Raw genomic sequence first — 24,642 nt, 5'->3', positions numbered from 1 at the left:
AAGCGCTAAATTTGAGTTTGATGTTTTGAACGTGAATTGCCAGCACTGTAAACAAAACATTAAGAAGAAAATGGACACTTCGACAAGTATATTCCAAGCTGTTGACGTACTTCACAATATATGGTTTGATACATTTTGTATGTCGTAATTAATAAGACGATGGTGAAGCCAGCACTTCCTATCTCAAGTGATCTCGGCCCATCAAAATTATTCTTGTTGACAAAAAGCGGATGACCCAATTTATTTGGCACCTTGTTTCACAGATGCCAGTGAAAACTAAAGATAAATTTTTAAACAACATTCTTCCACATATATGCTTTTCCGGTAACACTTAAAACGGGTCTCCCTTAAAAGCGTCTTCAACCGACAACAAGCGTCTTCTTCTTCCTTTACAAGGCTCAGACTCAAAGGTTTGAGTGCACTTGATCCTGAGAGATGGCATTAAAATGTTAAAAACAATTAGGCCTATATTTGTTAATTTGTACTATAAGATAAAAACAGAAAACACTGTATCGAAGGTTGAAACTAGCCAGGGCAGACTTGAAAGAGTTCAGGTTTGGCTCCTGTGCTAGGGATGATGGTAGCGAATTCCAGTTGGGAAGAATGAATATCTATACAAATTTATGTGGGTTGATATTTGATTAATTGAATAATTCTGTGGGCCCCTCCTGTCGCTTGATGTTATGAATAGGGATGGATCAATAGCCACATGTCCGTTTATTATTTTATATAACATCATGAGCCTGGCTTTTGTTCTTCACTCCCAGTTAAGTATATTTATCATGTTGGTGACACATCCAGGCTCTCTAGATCTATGATCATTAAATACGTATCTGGCAGCCCTACGCTGTAAATTTTCAATTGCTAGGACCTGGTCTGAAATAAAAGGGTCCCAGCAAGAGGCTGCATATTCTAGTGATTCATGGTCTTACTAGTGTGGTGATCAATGTCTGGGTTTTGACTTTTCTGGTGCATGATGACATGTTGCGACGCAGAAATCCCAGTGTCCTATTTGCCTTGTTGGTGATGGATTGTATGTGTTTATCCCAATTTAGGTCTGAGGTGAAAGTGACCCCTAGGTATTTGCTAGATTCTAAATTTTCCAAAATTTGATTGTACAGGGAGTAGCTAAACTTAATTGGGTTTTTTCTTTTTAGATATGTTGATGATAGAACATTTTTGGCGATAAAATTCTTTTGCCATTTACCCTCCCAGATTTCCAAGAATTTGAGGTCGTTTTCCAGTTTCTGACAGTCTTCTAATGAATTAATTTCTGTATATAATAAGCAGTCGTCAGCAAAGAGTTTGATGTCCCAGGAAACTTGAGTCGATGATGTAATTAATGTAGACCAAAATAATACACCTCTGTACCAAATTTCAATTTGATATTTGAAAAATTGACCGAGTTATGATGAATTGAATTTTTACCATCGCGGCGTGGCACATGTCATGTGTATTAGCATGTAAAGTGAAGAAAGCATCACCAGACAATATCGTTAAAATTACTCGCTAAAGTAAGTGACATCAGAGGATATGTTATTAGTTAGACTTTTATTGATATATATTCCAAATTTCAGCTCGATATTTGAAAACATGATCGAGTTATGCAGTGCTCCAGATAACTTTTGAACATGTGTTTTTTTTTCACCCCTCCCTCTCCAAAGTGGAGGGGTGAAAACTTAAATTTTGAACCATGAAGTTCTGTAAAAGCAACGTTACCTGGAAATGTTGAAAGACGTTGAATCATTTAATATAGGGTTAAGAACGACTCAAATTCATATGTTGTGAACACAACCACAGTGAAATGGAAATAAAATGCCACATATCTATTTAAAATGGGCGAAAGGGCTGAGACCAAGTGACAAATACTGACTGTTTTTAAAAGCGCCATGATTCACTTCTCGCTCATATAGGCGTTTGTAACAGGTGTACTATGCAAACGTACATGTACTATACAAGCATCTCAGTGACTCACTTGTAGCGTATTATAATCTGCTAAATTGGTCCCGGAGACTGACGCATAAATGACTGAGTAATGATGTTTTTGACTATTAAGAACGACAGCTTGGCACACGTGTGTGAATAGAACTCGACAGATTGTGAAGCGACTTCAAACTATATCTCTAAAATTAATCGATTAAGTAAGCGACATCAGAAGATTTGTTATTCATATAACTGTGATACACCTTTATACCAAACTTAGGTAGATTTGTTAAAAAATGATTGAGGTATCGTGAATTTAATTTTACAAAGCTATACGACTGTATGTGTAAGTAGGGTAGGGCTTCGCGTAGGTGAACACAGTTAGACCGGATTATATTGTAGAACTCTCAGCCACACTCTTGAAACGAGCATGTTACCAGACCCTACGGACGTGGACGTGGTTCTACTCAGGGTCCGTTATATGTTTTATCAAACGTTGACAATTCGCGCCACACAACTGTGCTCAACTTGAAATGCTGCGCGTGCCGAAGGGCCAAGTGAGCTTATCCCGTGGTGCGGCTTCCGTTGTCCGTTCGGCGTCAATATTTTACTTTAAACAACTTCTTCTCAATAACCAAAAGGCCTAGGGTGATGATATTTGGCCAGAAGCATGCTGGGATGAAGGGCTACCAAGTTTGTTCAAATGAATGACCTTTACCAATTTTCAAGGTCACAGGGGTCAAATGTCTTAAAATCTTCAAAAAAAATCTTTTCAATAAACGAAAGGCCTAGGGTGATGATATTTGGCCAATAGCATCCTGGGATGAAGGGCTACCAAGTTTGTTCCAATGAATGACCTTGACAAACTTTCAAGGTCATAGGGGTCAAATGTCTTAAAATCTTCAAATGACTTTTTCTCAATAACCAAAAAGCCCAGGATACTGATATTGGGCCTGTAGCATGCTGGGATGAAGGGCTACCTAGTTTGTTCAAATGAATGACCTTGACCCACTTTCAAGGTAACAGGGGTAAAATGTCTTAAAATCTCCAAATAACTTTTTCTCAATAACCAAAAGACCAAGGGTACTGAACGAATGACATTGACCCACTTTCAACCTAATTTCCTTGTTCGACATTCAAGGTCACAGGCGTCATATGTTTAAATCTTTTAATAGGTTCTTATGAATCAAACACTGATATTCTGCCTATAGCTGTATTTTAGTCCACTTTTAAGATTACAAATGTGAGATTAATACCAGGTGAGCGATGCAGGCCCATTGGGCCTCTTGTTGTATACAAATGTACAAAATAGTTTGTAATATTTTTTTGATTATGAAGCTTTTTCTTTGTCCCTAACGTTCACCCTAAAAACTTTGCAATGTACATATACATAATCCCTGCGTAGATCCAGATTGCAGTGTATCTTACAGAAAAGTATTAGTCACCAAACAAGTAGGTAGAACTTCAGTCTAGTGTTTGAAGGATGTGCATGTTGGAATCACTACCTGTTGCATTTATTGACTTGTTATATATAGTCTGATGTTAGAATCTAGATCTTTTCTTTTTATAGAAAAATAAAAAATAAACATGACGGGTGGAGCTTCTGACCAGACCCCCACTAACAACGTTACCAAGTCCCTGGTGTCCCACAGTATCAGGAGAAGTACCCGGCGCTACACACCGTATGGCAGGACACCTCAGAGCAGGAGAATCACTGTCACAGGTAATAGTGGAGTTTTAGTGGAGACCTAGTAATCCCAAAACTAATCATGTCAAAAACTGTTGATCCTGTCTCACAATATCATACTTGCCTAGGCTCCCTTATCTCGAGAAACATTTTTTGAAAGCAGCAATATTCTAGTAGGTGGTTTTTTTACTCACACAGCTTAAACTTATGAACTTTCCACTATTTGTCAAATTAGGGTATTTGTAGGTACATTTTTAGATTTTTACAGCAGAAAAAAATGGAAAGGTTGGCAAACTGTACAAGTACTCTAAAGTTATCATTAATTTCATCTCAATCAAAAATTGCCAATAAAGTTGGAAATAGAAGCGGATCAGTTTACAATTTGAAAACTGAAACAAATATACAATGTATATACATTTAATATTCACTTTTTCTTTTACCATTTACAGAACCCAGATCAAGGTTACAAAGAACACCGACATCCAAAAGATCAGGTTTGTTTGTATAACAGTGATAGGTGTTTTATATCTAAAGGATCAGGATCGTATGATCAGGGCTAAGAAAAGATCAGGTTTGTTTGTATAAAAGTGATAGGGGTTTTATATCTAAAGGATCAGGATCGTATGATCAGGGCTAACAAAAGATCAGGTTTGTTTGTATAAAAGTGATAGGGGTTTTATATCTAAAGGATCAGGATCGTATGATCAGGGCTAACAAAAGATCAGGTTTGTTTGTATAAAAGTGATAGGTGGTTTATATGTAAAGGATCAGGATCGTATGATCAGGGCTAAGAAAAGATCTGGTTTGTTTGTATAAAAGTGATAAGGTGTTTTATATCTAAAGGATCAGGATCATATGATCAGGGCTAAGAAAAGATCAGGGTTGTTTGTATAAAAGTGATAGGTGTTTTATATCTAAAGGATCAGGATCGTATGATCAGGGCTAACAAAAGATCAGGTTTGTTTGTATAAAAGTGATAGGGGTTTTATATCTAAAGGATCAGGATCGTATGATCGGGGCTAAGAAAAGATCAGGTTTGTTTGTATAAAAGTGATAGGGGTTTTATATCTAAAGGATCAGGATCATATGATCAGGGCTAAGAAAAAATCTGGTTTGTTTGTATAAAAGTGATTAGGTGTTTTATATCTAAAGGATCAGGATCGTATGATCAGGGCTAACAAAAGATCAGGTTTGTTTGTATAAAAGTGATAGGGGTTTTATATCTAAAGGATCAGGATCATATGATCAGGGCTAAGAAAAAATCTGGTTTGTTTGTATAAAAGTGATTAGGTGTTTTATATCTAAAGGATCAGAATCATATGATCAGGGCTAAGAAAAGATCAGGTTTGTTTGTATAAAAGTGATAGGGGTTTTATATCTAAAGGATCAGGATCGTATGATCAGGGCTAAGAAAAGATCTGGTTTGTTTGTATAAAAGTGATAAGGTGTTTTATATCTAAAGGATCAGGATCATATGATCAGGGCTAAGAAAAAATCTGGTTTGTTTGTATAAAAGTGATTAGGTGTTTTATATCTAAAGGATCAGGATCATATGATCAGGGCTAAGAAAAAATCTGGTTTGTTTGTATAAAAGTGATTAGGTGTTTTATATCTAAAGGATCAGGATCGTATGATCAGGGCTAAGAAAAGTTAACCAAACTTTAAATACATGTATGAATGATACCACAAGGAGAGATATTTAGCCAGTAATTATATTTGTTCTGTTCTTTTTAAAATATAAACAAGAAGTGATAATCCATATCTTCAAAAAGTAATACTAAAAACCATGAAGTAGAAATACTAAAAGAAAATTCCACAGCAGTCCTCAGTATTCTCCCAAGAAATTTTTTGATGCGCTATACGGCATCTATTTTTAACCCTTCCATCACAGCGAGGGGCGTTCGAACCATTTCTGCATAACAACCCATCTACATGTATATTGTACGCGACGCCACTTTGAGAAAGAAAACTCAAAACAAGAGGAATGATGAAGTTAATTTTAAATAAAAAGCATTATTTATTAATCTTGACATTGCATTATTATTGCTCATTTTTTTGCCCTTTTCTTTTTCTTTATCAGTTTTATTTGATAATTACAAATAAAATAGTCTGATTCATGAAAATGGATAATTTTAGCAAATACTTCAGAATTTTCAATAATTAACATAATCATAGAAATAAATGACTATATGTCTGAGAATAAATCAGTTATAATAACATTCCAACCAAAGATATTTATTTTGACAAATTATAAATTAATTTTGAATCAATGATTTATTTTTATATATATATATATATTTTAAATCCCTTAGTTGTGTAATTTATTATACCCAGGCCTAAATACCTGGTCCCTATAGATAGTGAAGGAATAATATATGTGGACTAGCTTGGCTGATGACTGATGGCATGTGAGCCTCTGGGATTTCAATCCTTTGCTCAACAGCCAGATATAACATAGTAGTTGACTGATGGCCATAGAAGTCTTTGGGCTTCACACTTACCAAGTCTGCTTTAATATTTTGTTGAACATAATGCCAAAAAGAAACCATGATACGTATAACATTAATCTATGGTATATTTCAGGAAGAAGAGTTGAAAAGGACCAACAGAAAGATTTTAAAGGTACAGTACATAGCTTATCTAAACTGTACCCTGCCCACATTACTGGACTCTAGTCAGAAACCTCTGTTTCTAGTCTATAAGGCATACAGGTTGGTAATATAACTCATATCAACTGTACCCTGCCCACATTACTGGACTTTAGTCAGAAACCTCTGTTTCTTGTCTATAAGGCATACAGGTTGATAATATAACTCATATTAACTGTACCCTGCCCACATTACTGGACTCTAGTCATAAACCTCTGTTTTTTGTCTATAAGGCCTACAGGTTTGTAGTATAACTCATATTAACTGTACCCGGCCAACGTTACTGGACTTAAGTCAGAAACCTCTGTTTCTTATCTATAAGGCCTACAGGTTGGTAGTATAACTAATATTAACTGTACCCGGCCAACGTTACTGGACTTTAGTCATAAACCTCTGTTTCTTGTCTATAAGGCCTACAGGTTTGTAGTATAACTCATATTAACTGTACCCTGCCCACATTACTGGACTTTAGTCATAAACCTCTGTTTCTTGTCTATAAGGCCTACTGGTTGGTAGTATAACTCATATTAACTGTACCCTGCCCACATTACTGGACTTTAGTCATAAACCTCTGTTTCTTGTCTATAAGGCCTACAGGTTGGTAGTATAACTCATATTAACTGTACCCTGCCCACATTACTGGACTTTAGTCATAAACCTCTGTTTCTTGTCTATAACGCCTACTGGTTGGTAGTATAACTCATATTAACTGTACCCTGCCCACATTACTGGACTTTAGTCAGAAACCTCTGTTTCTTGTCTATAAGGCCTACAGGTTGGTAGTATAACTAATATTAACTGTACCCGGCCAACGTTACTGGACTTTAGTCAGAAACCTCTGTTTCTTGTCTATAACGCCTACAGGTTGGTTATATAACTTATATTAACTGTACCCGGCCAACGTTACTGGACTTTAGTCAGAAACCTCTGTTTCTTGTCTATAAGGCATACAGGTTGGTTATATAACTTATATTAACTGTACCCGGCCAACGTTACTGGACTTTAGTCATAAACCTCTGTTTCTTGTCTATAAGGCCTACAGATTGGTTATATAACTTATATTAACTGTACCCTGCCCACATTACTGGACTTTAGTCAGAAACCTCTGTTTCTTGTCTACAAGGCCTACTGGTTGGTAGTATAACTCATATTAACTGTACCCTGCCCACATTACAGGACTTTAGTCAGAAACCTCTGTTTCTTGTCTACAAGGCCTACTGGTCGGTAGTATAACTTATATTATTGTTCCTGACCAACGTTACTTGACTTCAGTTTGCCGATTATCAAATCTTTATGATCAATTGATAACTGATTATTGGTTGAAATGTGCATGCAATCAAAGATATGACAAAACATTGTGTGTGTTCTCCTTAAATTATAGAAAGAGTTAAAAGTTCTAGTGTCAGTGACAGTAGTATGTATTCATTGTTTAAAAGGTTGATCATGACTGATAGGTTGGTGTTGGAGGAGTGAACACTTTGGCTTGAAATGATGCTTTTCAGATAACAGTACACCACTGCAAATTAGGACTAGTTTTTTTTAAGAGAGCTGTTCTAATTATTTGGTATACATACCTCTACTGACTGCAGCTGATTTTCCATATTGTTCAAAAATTCTCATTCAGAATGAAAATTCTGTAAGCCAGTAGAAAACACTACTCCTTTGAATATGTTCCCAAAAGTCCCATGGTAGTATTTTGAGTATAGCTCACAGTACTGAGGATTCATATACTGTAGTAAAGGGCCCAGATTCATATACCAATATTGGGCCTAGATTCATATACCAATATTGGGCCCAGATTCATATACCAATATTGGGCCCAGATTCATATACAAATATTGGGCCTAGATTCATATACCAATATTGGGCCCAGATTCATATACCAATATTGGCCCTAGATTCATATACCAATATTGGGCCTAGATTCATATACCAATATTGTAGTAAAGGGCCCAGATTCATATACCAATATTGGGCCAAGATTCATATACCAATATTGGGCCCAGATTCATATACCAATATTGGGCCCAGTTTCATATACCAATATTGGGCCCAGATTCATATACCAATATTGGGCCCAGATTCATATACAAATATTGGGCCTAGATTCATATACCAATATTGTAGTAAAGGGCCCAGATTCATATACCATTATTGGGCCTAGATTCATATACCAATATTGGGCCCAGTTTCATATACCAATATTGGGCCCAGATTCATATACCAATATTGGGCCTAGATTCATAAACCAATATTGGGCCTAGATTCATATACCAATATTGGGCCCAGTTTCATATACCAATATTGGGCCCAGATTCATATACCAATATTGGGCCCAGATTCATATAAAAATATTGGGCCTAGATTCATATACCAATATTGTAGGAAAGGGCCCAGATTCATATACCAATATTGGGCCAAGATTCATATACCAATATTGGGCCTAGATTCATAAACCAATATTGGGCCTAGATTCATATACCAATATTGTAGGAAAGGGCCCAGATTCATATACCAATATTGGGCCAAGATTCATATACCAATATTGGGCCTAGATTCATATACCGATATTGGGCCTAGATTCATAAACCAATATTGGGCCTAGATTCATATACCAATATTGTAGTAAAGGGCCCAGATTCATATACCAATATTGGGCCAAGATTCATATACCAATATTGGGCCTAGATTCATAAACCAATATTGTAGTAAAGGGCCCAGATTCAACAAATCAATCATGTAAGGCTGTTCATGTTTGCTGTATCGAGAGATTTCACTTTGAATGTTCACCGATAAATCCAATATCTTTTTCATGTATTTATTATCATCAAATCTTTCATTTCAGGCTTGACATTGAAAACCTGGAGATCCTTCAAACTGACGCCTCTATATGGGTTCAGTACTAATCCACGAGATCTTAAAAAGATTGCCAATGTTCTGTCTGCACACATAGAGGCTGTAAGTTATAGCAATACCAATAAATGTCAAATTCTAACAGTAAAACAATACATTTCATACAACATTTCTCTGATTTATTCAATGAAACACCATTTTCCAAGGCGAGAATTAATCTCCTGATATCATTCTCTGGCGACTGCACATATATGGTCACCATATGTGTTTGTTTTCTTTGTATAATCTGCATTTGTTGGGGGGGGGAAAACAATTCTTTTAATCAATTTTTAGCTCACCTGCCCGAAGGGCTAGTGAGCTTATGCCATGGCGCGTCGTTCGTAGTCGTCCGTCAACTTTTCCTTTTAATGACTTCTGAAGAATGGACAGGCCTAGAGTCATGATATTTTGGTGATAGCTTCGTTGGTAGGAGCCTGACAAAGTTTGAGAATGAAAATGACCTTGACCTACTTTCAAGGTCACATGGGTCAAATATGTCAAAAACTTCAAACAACTTCTTCTGAAGAACTAAATGGTATAGAATCTTCATATTTGGCTGGTGGCTTCCTTGGATGGAGCCCAATAAAGTTTGAGAATGAAAATGACCTTGACATACTTTCAAGGTCACAGCGGTCAAATATGTCAAACGCTTCAAACGACTTCTTCTGAAGAATTAAAAGGTATAGAATCTTCATATTTCGCTGTTGGCTTCCTTGGATGGAGCCCAATAAAGTTTGAGAATGAAAATGACCTTGACATACTTTCAAGGTCACAGCGGTCAAATATGTCAAACGCTTCAAACGACTTCTTCTGAAGAATTAAAAGGTATAGAATCTTCATATTTCGCTGTTGGCTTCCTTGGATGGAGCCCAATAAAGTTTGAGAATGAAAATGACCTTGACATACTTTCAAGGTCACAGCGGTCAAATATGTCGAACGCTTCAAACGACTTCTTCTGAAGAATTAAAAGGTATAGAATCTTCATATTTCGCTGTTGGCTTCCTTGGATGGAGCCTGATAAAGTTTGATAATGAAATTGATCTTGACTTACTTTCAAGGTCACAGCGGTCAAATATGTAAAAACTCTTTAAACGACTTCTTCTGAAGAACTAAAAGGTATAGAATCTTTATATTTGGCTGTTGGCTTCCTGAGATAGATCCCGACAAAGTTTGAGAATGAAAATGACCTTGACCATCAAACGGCATCTTCTGAATAATCGAAAGCATAAAATTATAATATTTGGCTGTTGGCTTCCTAGGATAGAGCTCACCAAAGTTTTCGAATGAAAATGACCTCAACCTACCTTAAAGGACAGCAGAGATCAACAGCATTTTAAAGGATTTGTCCTTAAGAACCAAATGGAATGGATTCATAAGATTTTGCTGGTAGCTTTTTGGGATAGAGCTAACAAAGTATGAGAAGGAAAATGACATTGACCTACTTACAAGGTCACAGGGAAAAATATGTCGATTAACTTCTGAAGAAGAACCAAAAAGCATAGAATCTTATAATAATATTTGGCTGGTAGTTTCAACAGATGGAGCCGACAAAATTTGCGAGGGAAATATTTGTAGTGCAATATAATATTGAATGAGAATATTTTGCTATTACTGCTTAAATATTCAGGTGAGCGATACAGGCCCTCTGGGCCTATTGTTTAACAAAGAAATCAAACGTCTGTATGGAAAGTTATTTTCTGATCCTTGTCTCATGTTATGCATAAGTTTCCATTTTATATGTGGTTCTTGAAACAAGTTTTTATAATATTTTCATTTAAGCAAGTCATAATAAGTGATATACCGTTGGTACATGTTTCATAAGATCCATGAAATAATATTAAATTCAAGACTTGTTTTATCATATAAATGAAATAGAATTAGAATTGTTTATCATATATCACCATACACATAAATAAAAGAATTGGATCAAAACAGTTCATACCAATAAATAAGTAAAGTAATCTTTATACTTAATGAAAAAAATGCCTGGTTCCCTTTTTTCAGGAAAAAAGAAAAGGGATTTTTATGGACAACACATTGATGGGAAAGGCATACATAAGTATATACAAAGACCTCAAAGTGACTGATGGTAAGCTGTCAAGTCTATACTTCGTCATGTTTAGTCCAATTACGATGAAGACAGATAACTATCCATTGTTCTGTTTACCGGTAGTCTTATAAATGCATTTTTCATTTATGAATCATTAAATGTTAAGAATAGTAAAAAGAACACTTACAGTTTTAAAGCTCTTCAGTAACACAAAATACTTTTCATCTTAGATAAATTAATAGCATTGACAATTTGATGTAATGACTTTATCATTTGATCAGTAAGTTCCCTAGTAATATGTCAGTTGTTTCAATTTCTCACACAGTTGACCCAGAAGCAATCCAGATTATAGTTAAAGGGAAAACTGCAAATGGTGAGTTTTTATATAGTTTTCTGACGTAGGGGAGGACACTATACAAATGGTGAGTTTTTATATAGTTTTCTGCAGAAAATCAAATTATTGGCATATGGATAACAAGATATGTTAATGGTCATAATTATATATAAGTATAGCAACAAGAGATTTTGTCAAATGAATAAAACTTACGTTTCTTAAAGTTGAGTTCATATTCCACCCCTGCTTTTTTTTTGTTTATTCTATGCAAGAATATACAGTTGGTGTTTTACTTTGCTAACTTTTTTTCAGAATTTGGAGAGTTGTAGAATTAGTACTTGTATTATATTAACTGATGTGAGTGTTAAACCACTTGATAACCATTGGTATATGACTATTAACTTAATGTGTCTATACTGGTTAAGATTTATAAACCCTCCAGTAGAACTGAATGTGTCTATACTGGTTAAGATCTATAAACCCTCCAGTAAAACTGAATGTGACTATACTGGTTAAGATTTATAAACCCTCCAGTAGAACTGAATGTGTCTATACTGGTTAAGATTTATAAACATTACAGTAAAAATGAATGTGTCTATACTGGTTAAGATCTATAAACCCTCCAGTAAAACTGAATGTGCCTATACTGGTTAAGATTTATAAACCCTCCGGTAAAACTGAATGCATTTGCAGCTATAATTAAATTCAGTGAATAGTGTAATGATTGACGAATGTTGTGTGTGAAGACTGTTGTGTGTGACAACTGTGTTGTGTGTGACAACTGTGTTGTGTGTGATGACTGTGTTGTGGGTGACAACTGTGTTGTGTGTGATGACTGTGTTGTTTGTGATGCCTGTGTTGTGATGGATGACTGTGTTGTGGGTGATGATTGTGTTGTGGGTTACGACTGTGTTGTGTGTGACGACTGTGTTGTGGGTGACGACTGTGTTGTGGGTGATGACTGTGTTGTGTGTGATGACTGTGTTGTGGATGATGACTGTGTTGTGGGTGACAACTGTGTTGTGGGTGATGCCTGTGTTGTGGGTGATGCCTGTGTTGTGGGTGATGACTGTGTTGTGTGTGATTACTGTTTTGTGTGTGATGACTGTGTTGTGTGTGATGACTGTGTTGTGGGTGACGACTGTGTTGTGTGTGATTACTGTGTTGTGGGTGATGACTGTGTTGTGGGTTACAACTGTGTTGTGTGTGACGACTGTGTTGTGTGTGATGACTGTGTTGTGTGTGATGTCTGTGTTGTGTGTGATGTCTGTTGTGTGTGATGACTGTGTGGTGTGTGATGACTGTGTTGTGGGGTACGACTGTGTTGTGTGGAGTGTAATGATCTTTTTGTAACGTAGGGGAGGACACTATACAACCGGCAGGTGTTTTGTGTGTGATGACTGTTGTGTGTGATGAGTGTGTTGTGGGTGATGACTGTGTTGTGTGTGATGACTGTGTTGTGCGACGACTGTGTTATGTGTGATGAATGTGATGTGTGTGATGACTGTGCTGTGGGTGATGACTGTGTTGTGTGTGATGAATGTGTTGTGTGTGATGACTGTGTTGTGTGTGATGACTGTGTTGTGGGTGATGACTGTATTGTGTGTGATGACTGTTGTGTGTAATGACGTGTGTGATGACTGTTGTGTGTGATGACTTTGTTGTGGGTGATGATTGTGTTGTGTGTGATGACTGTGTTGTGGGTGATGACTGTGTTGTGTGTGATGACTGTGTTGTGGTTGACAACTGTGTTGTGTGTGATGACTGTGTTGTGGGTGACGACTGTGTTGTGGGTGATGACTGTGCTGTGGGTGACAACTGTGTTGTGTGTGATGACTGTGTTGTGGGTGATGACTGTGCTGTGGGTGACAACTGGGTTGTGTGTGATGACTGTGTTGTGGGTTAAGACTGTGTTGTGTGGAGTGTAATGATCTTTTTCTGACGTAGGGGAGGACACTATACAACTGACAGCTGTTTTGTGTGTGATGACTGTTGTGGGTGATGACTGTGTTGTGTGTGATGAATGTGTTGTGTGTGATGACTGTTTTGTGTGTGATGTCTGTTTTGTGTGTGATGTCTGTTTTGTGTGTGATGTCTGTTTTGTGTGTGATGTCTGTTTTGTGTGTGATGTCTGTTGTGTGTGATGACTGTGTTGTGGGTGATGAGTGTGTTGTGTGTGATGACTGTGTTGTGGGCGATGACTGTGTTGTGTGTGATGACTGTGTTGTGTGTGATGACTGTTGTGTGTGACGACTGTGTTGTGTGGAGTGTAATGATCTTTTTCTGACGTAGGGGAGGACACTATACAACTGACAGCTGTTTTGTGTGGGGTGGACATGCAGGAAAACCACATCAAGGCCACCATGCGAGAAAACTTCACCTATTATCCTGTCATGTTGGTGAAGGCATCTGTCTCCCTGTCTAACACTGTCATCAGCTGGCTGGAGGTATCTTAGATTTGTTTACACTGGGATGTGACTGAGATACATGTATTTGTCAAATAGCAATTCATAAAAACATACTGAGGTAAACTAACCTTTGACAAAGAAAAAGTTACCTTAGTCACATGCTATTCTAGTACATGTCTACATAAGTAATACAAGTTTCCACTTGATGTAATAAATAATTGTACAAGTTAATATGTAATGGATATTACTATAAGATATTTGGATTTTGTATTTATTTCACATTCTGATGTTATAGTTATTTGTATTTGACAATCTGATGTTACATATTTTCGTCTTTGACAATCTGATGTTATAGTTATTTATTGTGTCTGTATCCTGGTTTTGGTTGTATGCATCAGATCTTGATAAAGTCTAAGATATTATTTCTGTGACTTAATGCTGTACCATTGATACACAGATGCAGTACGACTGTAAGGTCACCCCTCTCACCCTGTCCTCGTATGACCTGGCATGGGTGGTGTCCATGTGGAGTGGGATGAAAAATGAAAGTATGTATTGTATTTCTACAGATAGTAAATTCATTGCCAATGTTTGGGCTTACTAGAATGTAGGAAGTTTGCATAGCTCAAAACTTGTCAGCAACTAGACATAAGGTAACTAGACAGTTTTGTATTGTATTGTAAATGAATTTAAGTAATAAATATTGTTTAAACCAACTAGACATCAGGAAAAAGTACTTTAAAAAAAAAACTTCTCAGATACTGAACTCCAGAACTCGTCCCAAGCATGGAAAAAAAATCAAAGATGTGACTCCTGTGAGAGGATATGTTTACATGATATATGTATACTCATATGATATTATACATGATGTATCTGTGAAGACAAAAAAAAAAAACGGAAAAATTACTTTAAGGAAACCAGGCTGCAGGAGTTACTACTCTTCTTTAATATGATAATCGCTTCGCAGCTTTAATCATGAACAACCTTATTCAGATTCTTTTCTGTCAGATAGCTGATCTTACTATGAGTTCAAACATTCTTTATTGAGTGACAAAATCAAGTATGGACCTATTATATACAGTAAATGTTAGTTGTAGTAAATCAATATGATACCAAAGTTGAAGTGTTTCTGTACACACAGATGGGAAGACTAAGCCAGTAGAACTACTGTATTCCGTACCCAAGGAGTGTGAGGGTCTGACATCTATAAACTACAGCATAGACCCAGAAGATTGTCAGGATCTGTGGGAAAGGTGAGGCTTATACTAACATGTGATTTGTGTACTAATGTATATTTGTGCTGGTAACAATTCACATGTCAACATTTAGGGTAGAATGGTAATCAGATTGCAGTTCAAAGTTAAATAACTCTCTGGGCCCGGTTGTTCAAAAGGTGATTAGCTTAATCACTGTTTAACAACAGTTAATTTGGTTAGTATGCGAGGTAAATAATCATAACTTTGCAGGTCTATTTACTCCACTAAAATATTTGCTTTAAGAAAGTTGTGTTTTCTTTTACTTTATTGGTGCCTTTTAAAGATACACAAACAATGAAAATTGTGCTTATCACTTGTCAAGCTTATCGCGTTAATACCCAATGACTGTCTGGTTTTTAGCTCAGAGTTATCAAGATGGTATTTGTTCATGTTAAAAAAAATGTGTTGATTTGTTTCTGCTTTTCACAAAATTGATGTCAGAGGTGAGAACACTGACATTTCATTACAAATGGTGGAAAGAATAAAACTGTTTTACTAAGATCCAATTTACTTTTTAGGTCACTTGAGCTTTAGCTCAAGTGACCTATTGCTATCCGTCTTCATCCGTCGTCCGTTAACATTTTACATTTTACATACTTAAGCTGAAATACTGTCAAAGGGATTTCATTGATTTCATGGAAATGTTACTGACAACTCCCTGACCAAGTGTTGTCTTCATCCGTGTCCATTAACATTTTACATTTTCTACTTAAGCTGAAATACTGTCAAAGGGATTTCATTGATTTCATGGAAATGTTACTGACAACTCCCTGACCAAGTGTTGTTATTTTTAGGGTTGATCAGAAATCCAATATGGCCACCAAGGCCGCCATTTTGAAAAACTATTTCAAACTTAAAGTCAAGTTCTACTGGGCTGATTTAACTGAAACTTGGTAGGAATGATCGACTCATGGTCCTGGCAAACTGGTTTTTATAGGTCCATCAAAAATCCAATACGGCCGCCATGGCTGCCATTTTGGAAAAAACACTATTTAAAACTTAAAATCAAGTTCTTTTAGGCCGTATTAACTGAAACTTGGTCTAGGAATGATCAACTCATTGTCCTGACAAACTTAACTTTAAGTTATACTTAACTTATTTTTACTCAAATTATGGTAGGGATGATTGACATCATTATCTCCACTTCATATTTCAACAACAAAATTTAATACTGTAGGACTCAGGTGACCATTAAGGCCCATGGGCCTCCTGTTGTTGTTGTTTTTTGGGGGAGAGGGGGGTATAGCAGCTATGTGGGATGTCTGTCCTTCTCATTTGTCCAGATGATAACTTGAGAATATCTGACCAAACAAAGTTCAAATTTGACATGCATGTTGCATTAGTACTAGTAGAACTGTAGTGATTTTAGGCGTGGTTCACCAGATGTCATGTTCGTAGTTACAAAAAATAGAATTCTACTTGGATGCATTTGTCTGGATGATAACATACAAAGGTTATATTTGATGTGTTGGTTGCCCGAGTAAATGCAAAGAAGCATATTTATTTTGGGTGTTGTCTACCAGAGGTCAAGGTCACTGTTGCTAAAGTAGAATTCTGCTTAGTTGAATGTGTCCAGATAACTTCAGAATAAATTATCGTACAAAGCTCAATCCTGAAGTGTGAGTTACACAAGTGACAGGGAGTACAAACCCTATTGATTTTAGGCATGGTCTGCCAGAAGTCAAGGTCACCATTTCAAAAAATAAAATAGAATTTTCCTTAGTTGCACTTGTCTGGATGATAACTTCATGAAAAATGACAACACAAAGCTCCATTGGTGTATGGGTTCACCAAGGTGATTGTAAGTCTATAAGTATTTGATTTAGGGGCCTGGTCCACCAGACTTCAATGTCAGTCGCTAAAATAAGGATTCTGTTTGATTGCACTTGTCCAGATGACACTTTTTCAGAGGGGGGAGGGGGTATATGCTATGCCTGGTCAATCTCGGCAATATGTATAATTTTTTCATGCATGTATATCTCAAGTCATGAATAAATGATATATTTTTTACAAAAACGATTTTTAATTGTCTCAAAAAAGTTTATATTTGTCTTGCTTTCAGAATCCATGATAAAGATGAGGTTGACTTCAGCAGCGAAGAAGTTCAGAAGTTCATTCGTAGTTTGGAAGCGCATTTCTTCAGGGTTTTCAAGGTTAAAATTTCAGTAAGTAGTCACTTGTTTCCTTTCACATACATGGTAGCATTATAGCATGAACTTATTCCAAGAATGTCCCACGTATTGCTGTACATCTAAGTGTTATTAGGTCGTACAGGAAACGTGTGTTACCAGTACATCTACGTGTTATTGGGTCGTACAGCAAACGTGTGTTACCAGTACATCTAATTGTTATTAGGTCGTACAGGAAACTCGTGTTACCAGTACATCTACGTGTTATTGGGTCGTACAGGAAACGTGTGTTACCAGTACATCTAATTGTTATTAGGTCGTACAGGAAACGTGTGTTACTAGTACATCTAAGTGTTATTAGGTCGTACAGGTCGTACAGGAAACGTGTGTTACCAGTACATCTCAGTGTTATTAGGTCGTACAGGAAACGTGTGTTACGAGTACATCTAAGTGTTGTTAGGTCGTACAGGAAACGTGTGTTACCAGTCCATCTAAGTGTTATTAGGTCGTACAGGAAACGCGTGTTACCAGTACATCTACGTGTTATTGGGTCGTACAGGAAACGTGTGTTTCCAGTACATCTAAGTGTTATTAGGTCGTACAGGTGTGTTACCAGTACATCTTAGTGTTATTGGGTCGTACAGGAAAAGTGTGTTACCAGTACATCTAAGTGTTATTAGGATATTAGGTCGTACAGGAAACGTGTGTTACCAGTGCATCTAAGTGTTATTAGGTCGTACAGGAAACGCGTGTTACCAGTACATCTAAGTGTTATTAGGTCGTACAGGTGTGTTACCAGTACATCTTAGTGTTATTGGGTCGTACAGGAAACGTGTGTGACCAGTACATCTAAGTGTTATTAGGTCGTACATGAAACGTGTTTAGGTCGTACAGGAAACGTGTGTTACCAGTGCATCTAAGTGTTATTAGGTCGTACAGGAAACGCGTGTTACCAGTACATCTAATTGTTATTAGGTCGTACAGGAATCGTGTGTTACCAGTACATCTAAGTGTTATTAGGATATTAGGTCGTACAGGAAACGTGTGTTACCAGGTCATCTAAGTGTTATTAGGTCGTACAGGAAACGCGTGTTACCAGTACATCTAATTGTTATTAGGTCGTACAGGAAACAGGAAACGTGTGTTACCAGTACATCTAAGTATTATTAGGTCGTACAGGAAACGTGTGTTACCAGGTCATCTAAGTGTTATTAGGTCGTACAGGAAACGCGTGTTACCAGTACATCTAAGTGTTATTAGGTGGTACAGGAAACGTGTGTTACCAGTACATCTAATTGTTATTAGGACATACAGGAAACGTGTGTTACCAGTACATCTTAGTGTTATTGGGTCGTACAGGAAACGTGTGTTACCAGTACATCTAAGTGTTATTAGGTCGTACAGGAAACGTGTGTTACCAGTACATCTAAGTGTTATTAGGTCGTACAGGAAACGTGTGTTACCAGTAAATCTTAGTGTTATTAGGTTGTACAGGAAACGTGTGTTACCAGTACATCTAATTGTTATTAGGACATACAGGAAACGTGTGTTACCAGTACATCTTAGTGTTATTAGGTCGTACAGGAAACGTGTGTTACCAGTACATCTAAGTGTATTAGGTCGTACAGGAAACGTGTGTTACCAGTACATCTAAGTGTTATTAGGTCGTACAGGAAACATGTGTTACTAGTACATCTAAGTCTTATGAGGTCGTACAGGAAACGTGTGTTACCAGTACATCTAAGTGTTATTAGGTCGTACAGGAAACGTGTGTTACCTGTACATCTAAGTGTTATTAGGTCGTACAGGCAACGTGTGTTACCAGTACATCTAATTGTTATTAGGTCGTACAGGAAACGTGTGTTACCAGTACATCTATTGTTATTAGGTTGTACAGGTAACGTGTGTTACCAGTACATCTAAGTGTTATTAGGTCGTACATGAAACGTGTGTTACCAGTACATCTACTTGTTATTAGGTCGTACATGAAACGTGTGTTACCAGTACATCTAAGTGTTATTAGGACGTACAGGAAACGTGTGTTACCAGTACATCTAAGTGTTATTAGGTCATACAGGAAACGTGTGTTACCAGTACATCTAAGTGTTATTAGGTTGTACAGGAAACGTGTGTTACTGGACGACTTGTATGTTTCATTATCAAAATTTTCTAACCTTGAAATACTTTGTCAGCAGATTTCAGATTAAAAAGGAACTCTGGTTTAAGAGGTTTGAAAAGAATTCTAAATAAGTTGATACCATAGTAAACTATGACCTATATGCAGTTCATAGTTCATTTGCCTCATTATGTTATAGGCGATGTCACTGGTTCGAGTGGGAACCCCATTGTGTATGGTGGGCACAGACGGCCGTTTAAAGGTATGCATTTTAGTTTTGTTTAAAGGAACTTTTCTTATCACAATATCTGTTTGCCATTAATTGGCCTCGAAGCGTTGAGCTGTACATGTGTGTGAAATGATGTAAATGAACAAGATCAGTCACTTGCATAATATTAAATGGCCTCTATAAAGCGTTGAGCTGTACATGTGTGTGAAATGATGTAAATGAACAATTTCAGTCACTTACATAATATTAAATGGCCTCTAAGCGTTGAGCTGTACATGTGTGTGAAATGATGTAAATGAACAAGATCAGTCACTTACATGGTAAAGTGGCTGGATAGTATGCAACATCACGTTACAATCAAACGTCAGTTAGTGTCACACACTGTGTGTCTGAGCCATGTTTATTATACACAGTATATTTCTTGATATCAGAAATTTGACTTAATTGTAATATACATACAATGATCTATCGGTCACTAGTATCAAGAAACCATTTGAAACTGGTAGAAAAAACATTACCTTATATTTTGTGTCTCCTTCATAGAAATGCTTTGTAGCAGCCCAGATACCAGATATAAATAATAGGTTAATTTCCGGTTTTAAAAATGAAATATTAAATGGCTCTGAAAATGCTACAATTAACCCTTTTGAAACTGATAAAATTAATTACTTTTAAAACTGACTATGGACTTCTGTGCTGTATTTGAATGGTATGGATGGGACATAAACCCTCACACCTCAAACCTAAATCTCAAGTAATACAACATGTGTTTTGTCTTGTTGCAGATATTTCTGTCCGACAAGATCCATGTGTTACTGCGACATCTGACAGAATTGGCCATGGGTCATACCTTCAGTAACATCCTTGGTGTGATGTAGACTTTCGATAAATTCTTGGTGAGATGTTCACCTCGGATAAAGTCCTTGGTGTGATGTAGACTTTCGATACAATTCTTGGTGAGATGTTCACCTCGGATAAAGTTCTTGGTGTGATGCCTACGACTGGAAGAATCCCTGGTGTGATGCTGACATTCGATAAAATGTCTTGGTGTAATGTAGAAATTTGTTGATATCCTGGCTGCGACATGGATCTTCGGTAAAAGCTTCGCCATTATATACACCTTCAGTGACATCCTTGGTGTGATGTAGACATTCTTCAACTTCCTAAGTGTGACATGTGACATTATTTACCAAAGGTCACACTATCAGTGATGTCCTGTATGTTAGTCTCGGGTCAGACCTTCCTGTATAGTGCCAGAGTGTGACGTGTGACATTATTTATCAAAGGTCACACTATCAGTGATGTCCTGTATGTTACACAGTCTTGGGTCAGACCTTCCTGTATAGTGCCAGAGTGTGACGTGTGACATTATTTACCAAAGGTCACACTATCAGTGATGTCCCGTATGTTACACAGTCTCGGGTCAGACCTTCCTGTATAGTGCCAGAGTGTGACATGTGGCATTATTTACTGAAGGTCACACTATCAGTGATGTCCCGTATGTTACACAGTCTCGGGTCAGACCTTCCTGTATATTGCCAGAGTGTGACGTGTGACATTATTTACCAAAGGTCACACTATCAGTGATGTCCTGTCTGTTACACAGTCTCGGGTCAGACCTTCCTGTATAGTGCCAGAGGGTGACATGTGGCATTATTTACTGAAGGTCACACTATCAGTGATGTCCTGTATGTTACACAGTCTCGGGTCGGACCTTCCTGTATAGTGCCAGAGTGTGACATGTGGCATTATTTACCAGAGGTCACACTATCAGTGATGTCCTGTATGTTACACAGTCTCGGGTCAGACCTTCCTGCATAGTGCCAGAGTGTGACATGTGACATTATTTACCAAAGGTCACTCTATCAGTGATGTCCCATATGTTACACAGTCTCGGGTCAGACCTTCCTGTATAGTGCCAGAGTGTGATGTGTGACATTATTTATCAAAGGTCACACTATCAGTGATGTCCTGTATGTTACACAGCTTGGGTCAGACCTTCCTGTATAGTGCCAGAGTGTGACATGTGACATTATTTACCAAAGGTCACACTATCAGTGATGTCCCGTATGTTAGTCTCGGGTCAGACCTTCCTGTATAGTGCCAGAGTTTGACGTGTGGTAGTGAATATTTGAGATACAATTATGTAGGTCTTAAAACTGGTGGCAACAATTTTAAACAAGATTGAAAGTAAATCAATGAATGTATTAATTTCCATTTTTGTTAAATTTGAAATTAATTTTTATTGCAGTTTTATCTCATTTTGTTCCATGTCAAGCATTTTATTTTTAGCTCGAAAACAGATTAAAATATTTTAAAACAATATTTTTTATGCAACAGCAGGCAAAGAAAAAACAGCTCCAAGGCTGGTAGATAATGGGGACAGGTGAAAATAACGTGGTTTGTCTGAGATATAATCCCTGGACTATTAATGTTTTCACAGTATATTGTTATATTATTAACTCATCCATTGGTTACCATGGTTTCAAGTTAAAAAGAAACAGGTGAGCTATATAGGCGGGGCTGCTTCAAATGTTACCATCGAACAACCACATGATAAAAAACATCCATTCCCAGTTTATGGATTTTATGATTTGAATTTTAGATTAATATTTTATGTATGCATTCTGTAGGCAATTCAGGTCTCTTTGTTTAGATGTTATCATTATGAACAATAAATGTCTTCCTTTATTTTTTAACCTGTAATAATTTGTTGATACTGGTTTAACTTACCTTTAAGATAGTTGTATTAGTTCAGTTTTAAATAATAGTAAAGCAATATGATTCTAGGAAACGGGCTGAGCAAAATCAATTTTACTTAATACAATTTTTTTAATGATTTAATATGATACATAATGGACGCAGGCTTATAGCCTTTATATCCATATCAAAACATTGTTTAAGTTATAAATTATGTAAACTTCTGGTGTGCAATGTCCAAGTGTTTTAAAATGTCACAATTCATAGCCACTATTTGCTGTTGTATTTTCTCGTTTCCAATGATCGTCCCACAATCTGTTTAACATCAGCTGCATCAATGACATGTTGCGGAGTTCGGTAACTATTCCATGTCTATTACGGGACAGCCGAAGAAGCTTTTTCTACTGTCTAGGCGACACTGTTTTTTAAAAAGTTTTTGTGAGTGTCCCCTACACGGTATTACTTCATTTTGAATTCTTTCAACTCGAAGTAATTTCCATTATTTTATGTTACGAATAATAAAATTGAAATATTGTAATTTTCAGTTGTGTGTTTTGTTTATATGTAAAATCGTGTGCAATACTTTCCCTGTTTGTCTACTCTATCTTTCTCTCTCTATATAAACATCACCCTATTTATATATGTAAATAATGTACATTTTGTTGTATCATATATGTACAGTATAGTAGTTTTAGAACTGATCAAGCTGTAACAGTCAATTATATACAGAGGATGCCTGTAAATAAAATGTATTATATATCTTTATTTTATTCTTTCATTTATTGTACCTCTCGCAAACAAAGTTGGGGTATATAGGAATCACTCCGTCTGTCTGTCCACAAATCTTTGAAGCGCAACTCCTGAGCCACTTGTTGGATTTTTTGTATTTTCATCGAATGCAGATGTGCATGAAGGAAATAATTTGTGATTTTTTCCTGGAGTTATGGCCCTTTAAACTTAAAAAATTCCGGTTCTCAAACCTTATAAGCACAAATCATCCTCAACTGTTTGTTAGATGTTTTTGTAACACGACAGTGAAAGCACATTACATATAGATAGGCATGAAGAGAGGAATTTGAAATTCGACGATTTTTCCTAGGGTTATGAATCTTGAAAGTTTAAATTTCTGTTTCAGAAACCTTGTAATTGCAACTCTTCCTGACAGTTTGTTAGATTTGTTTTGTTACTTAGCACAGTGAGAGTACATCGTATGTAGACGTGAATAAAGGAAGGGATTTGTAATTTGATTATTATGCCACCTGCAAACATATTTGAATATCGAGATTGGGTGGGGGGAGGGGGGTTATTATATAACTTTGAGATCGCTCAGTTTCCCCACGTTTGATACTATTCCAGTTTAGTGCTTCTTATAAATTCACAAGCATCCTGATCAGCGCCAAAAAATCTAAACTCCTTTTTTTTGCTCAAGAATCACAAAAGCTTTCTTGGTAAATTTACGTAAAATCTTTTGAATGACCTTCATGTAGCTTTATTACTGAAAGGTTTATTTTTACTGAAAATTTACAGACGTTGATATTACCAAGGTATTGTGTAACCAAAGGTGAAGATCAGTGCCAGGAACTAAATGCAAGACCTCTGTAGGGTTTGTTAAGGTCATAGGAGTGTATTGCTAAAAGGAAATAGGAAGTACATGCCTAGTTGAAAACCCAATATAGGGAGACAGAGTATCACAATCTCCACATATTCTAATGTTTAATATTAAACTGATGAATATTGTATGCTTATTATTGACTGAACAGTATGTTCTTTCAATATAAAGTATTTCAAAGCAATCTAGGCATTAATTCAGTTGTTTTTTAATCAATGAGTCACATGTGTCCATTTTTCTGTACTTCAGGAAACCGGCTACCTATTTCACTACTGTGAAGTTTTTCAAGAACGGTAACTCTTTCATGCAATTACTATGTGTATATGGTTTTATTATAAAATGTCAATTTTTAATCATTTATAGATAATTCATGTTACACAATTTCAGTATTTATGAAATTGATATATATTAATGCAATACTAATCTATGTCAGTATCATGTTTATTGACATTATATTGCAAAAAATTGTGTTTCATTTTTTTTTTACAAAATTCACTCCTTTTTACATAAATTTCCATTTAAAATCCTGACAACCTTTATTTTTTTGTGGCAGAAAATTTTCTTTACTTCAAAGCAATATAACTACAAAATTAGAAGAAATTCTACTGAGAAATGGCGACACAATCCTATTACCTTAAGTGCTGATCACTATGAAATGGTA

At 36.4% G+C, this 24,642-nt stretch overlaps 1 protein-coding gene across 1 annotated transcript; it reads left to right on the top strand.

Annotated features, from left to right (window-relative positions):
* On the top strand, positions 1-23,132 carry LOC110458470 (centromere protein L-like). The gene is made up of 13 exons (XM_021510183.1): positions 1-123; positions 3,494-3,646; positions 4,060-4,104; positions 6,194-6,232; positions 9,104-9,216; positions 11,155-11,239; positions 11,526-11,573; positions 13,827-13,981; positions 14,400-14,490; positions 15,084-15,195; positions 17,261-17,363; positions 19,643-19,705; positions 20,458-23,132. Exons 2-13 carry the CDS (start codon positions 3,511-3,513, stop codon positions 20,548-20,550), a joined length of 1,083 nt encoding a protein of 360 aa, XP_021365858.1. The 5' UTR covers positions 1-123; positions 3,494-3,510; the 3' UTR covers positions 20,551-23,132.
* Positions 23,133-24,642: the final 1,510 nt, after the last annotated feature.

The sequence above is a fragment of the Mizuhopecten yessoensis genome, unplaced genomic scaffold (genome assembly GCF_002113885.1).
Source record: "Mizuhopecten yessoensis strain PY_sf001 unplaced genomic scaffold, ASM211388v2 scaffold9615, whole genome shotgun sequence".
Lineage (NCBI taxonomy): Eukaryota > Metazoa > Mollusca > Bivalvia > Pectinida > Pectinidae > Mizuhopecten > Mizuhopecten yessoensis.
This window is presented reverse-complemented; position numbering and strand designations above follow the sequence as displayed.

What these genes read in the sequence shown, in the direction of transcription:
- LOC110458470 (XM_021510183.1), top strand. Translation starts at nt 3,511, where the DNA reads ATGACGGGTGGAGCTTCTGACCAGACCCCCACTAACAACGTTACCAAG. An exon ending in TGTCTGCACACATAGAGGCT is followed by an intron (nt 9,217 to 11,154) that starts GTAAGTTATAGC and finishes CCCTTTTTTCAG; the next exon opens with GAAAAAAGAAAAGGGATTTT. An exon ending in GCACAGACGGCCGTTTAAAG is followed by an intron (nt 19,706 to 20,457) that starts GTATGCATTTTA and finishes GTCTTGTTGCAG; the next exon opens with ATATTTCTGTCCGACAAGAT.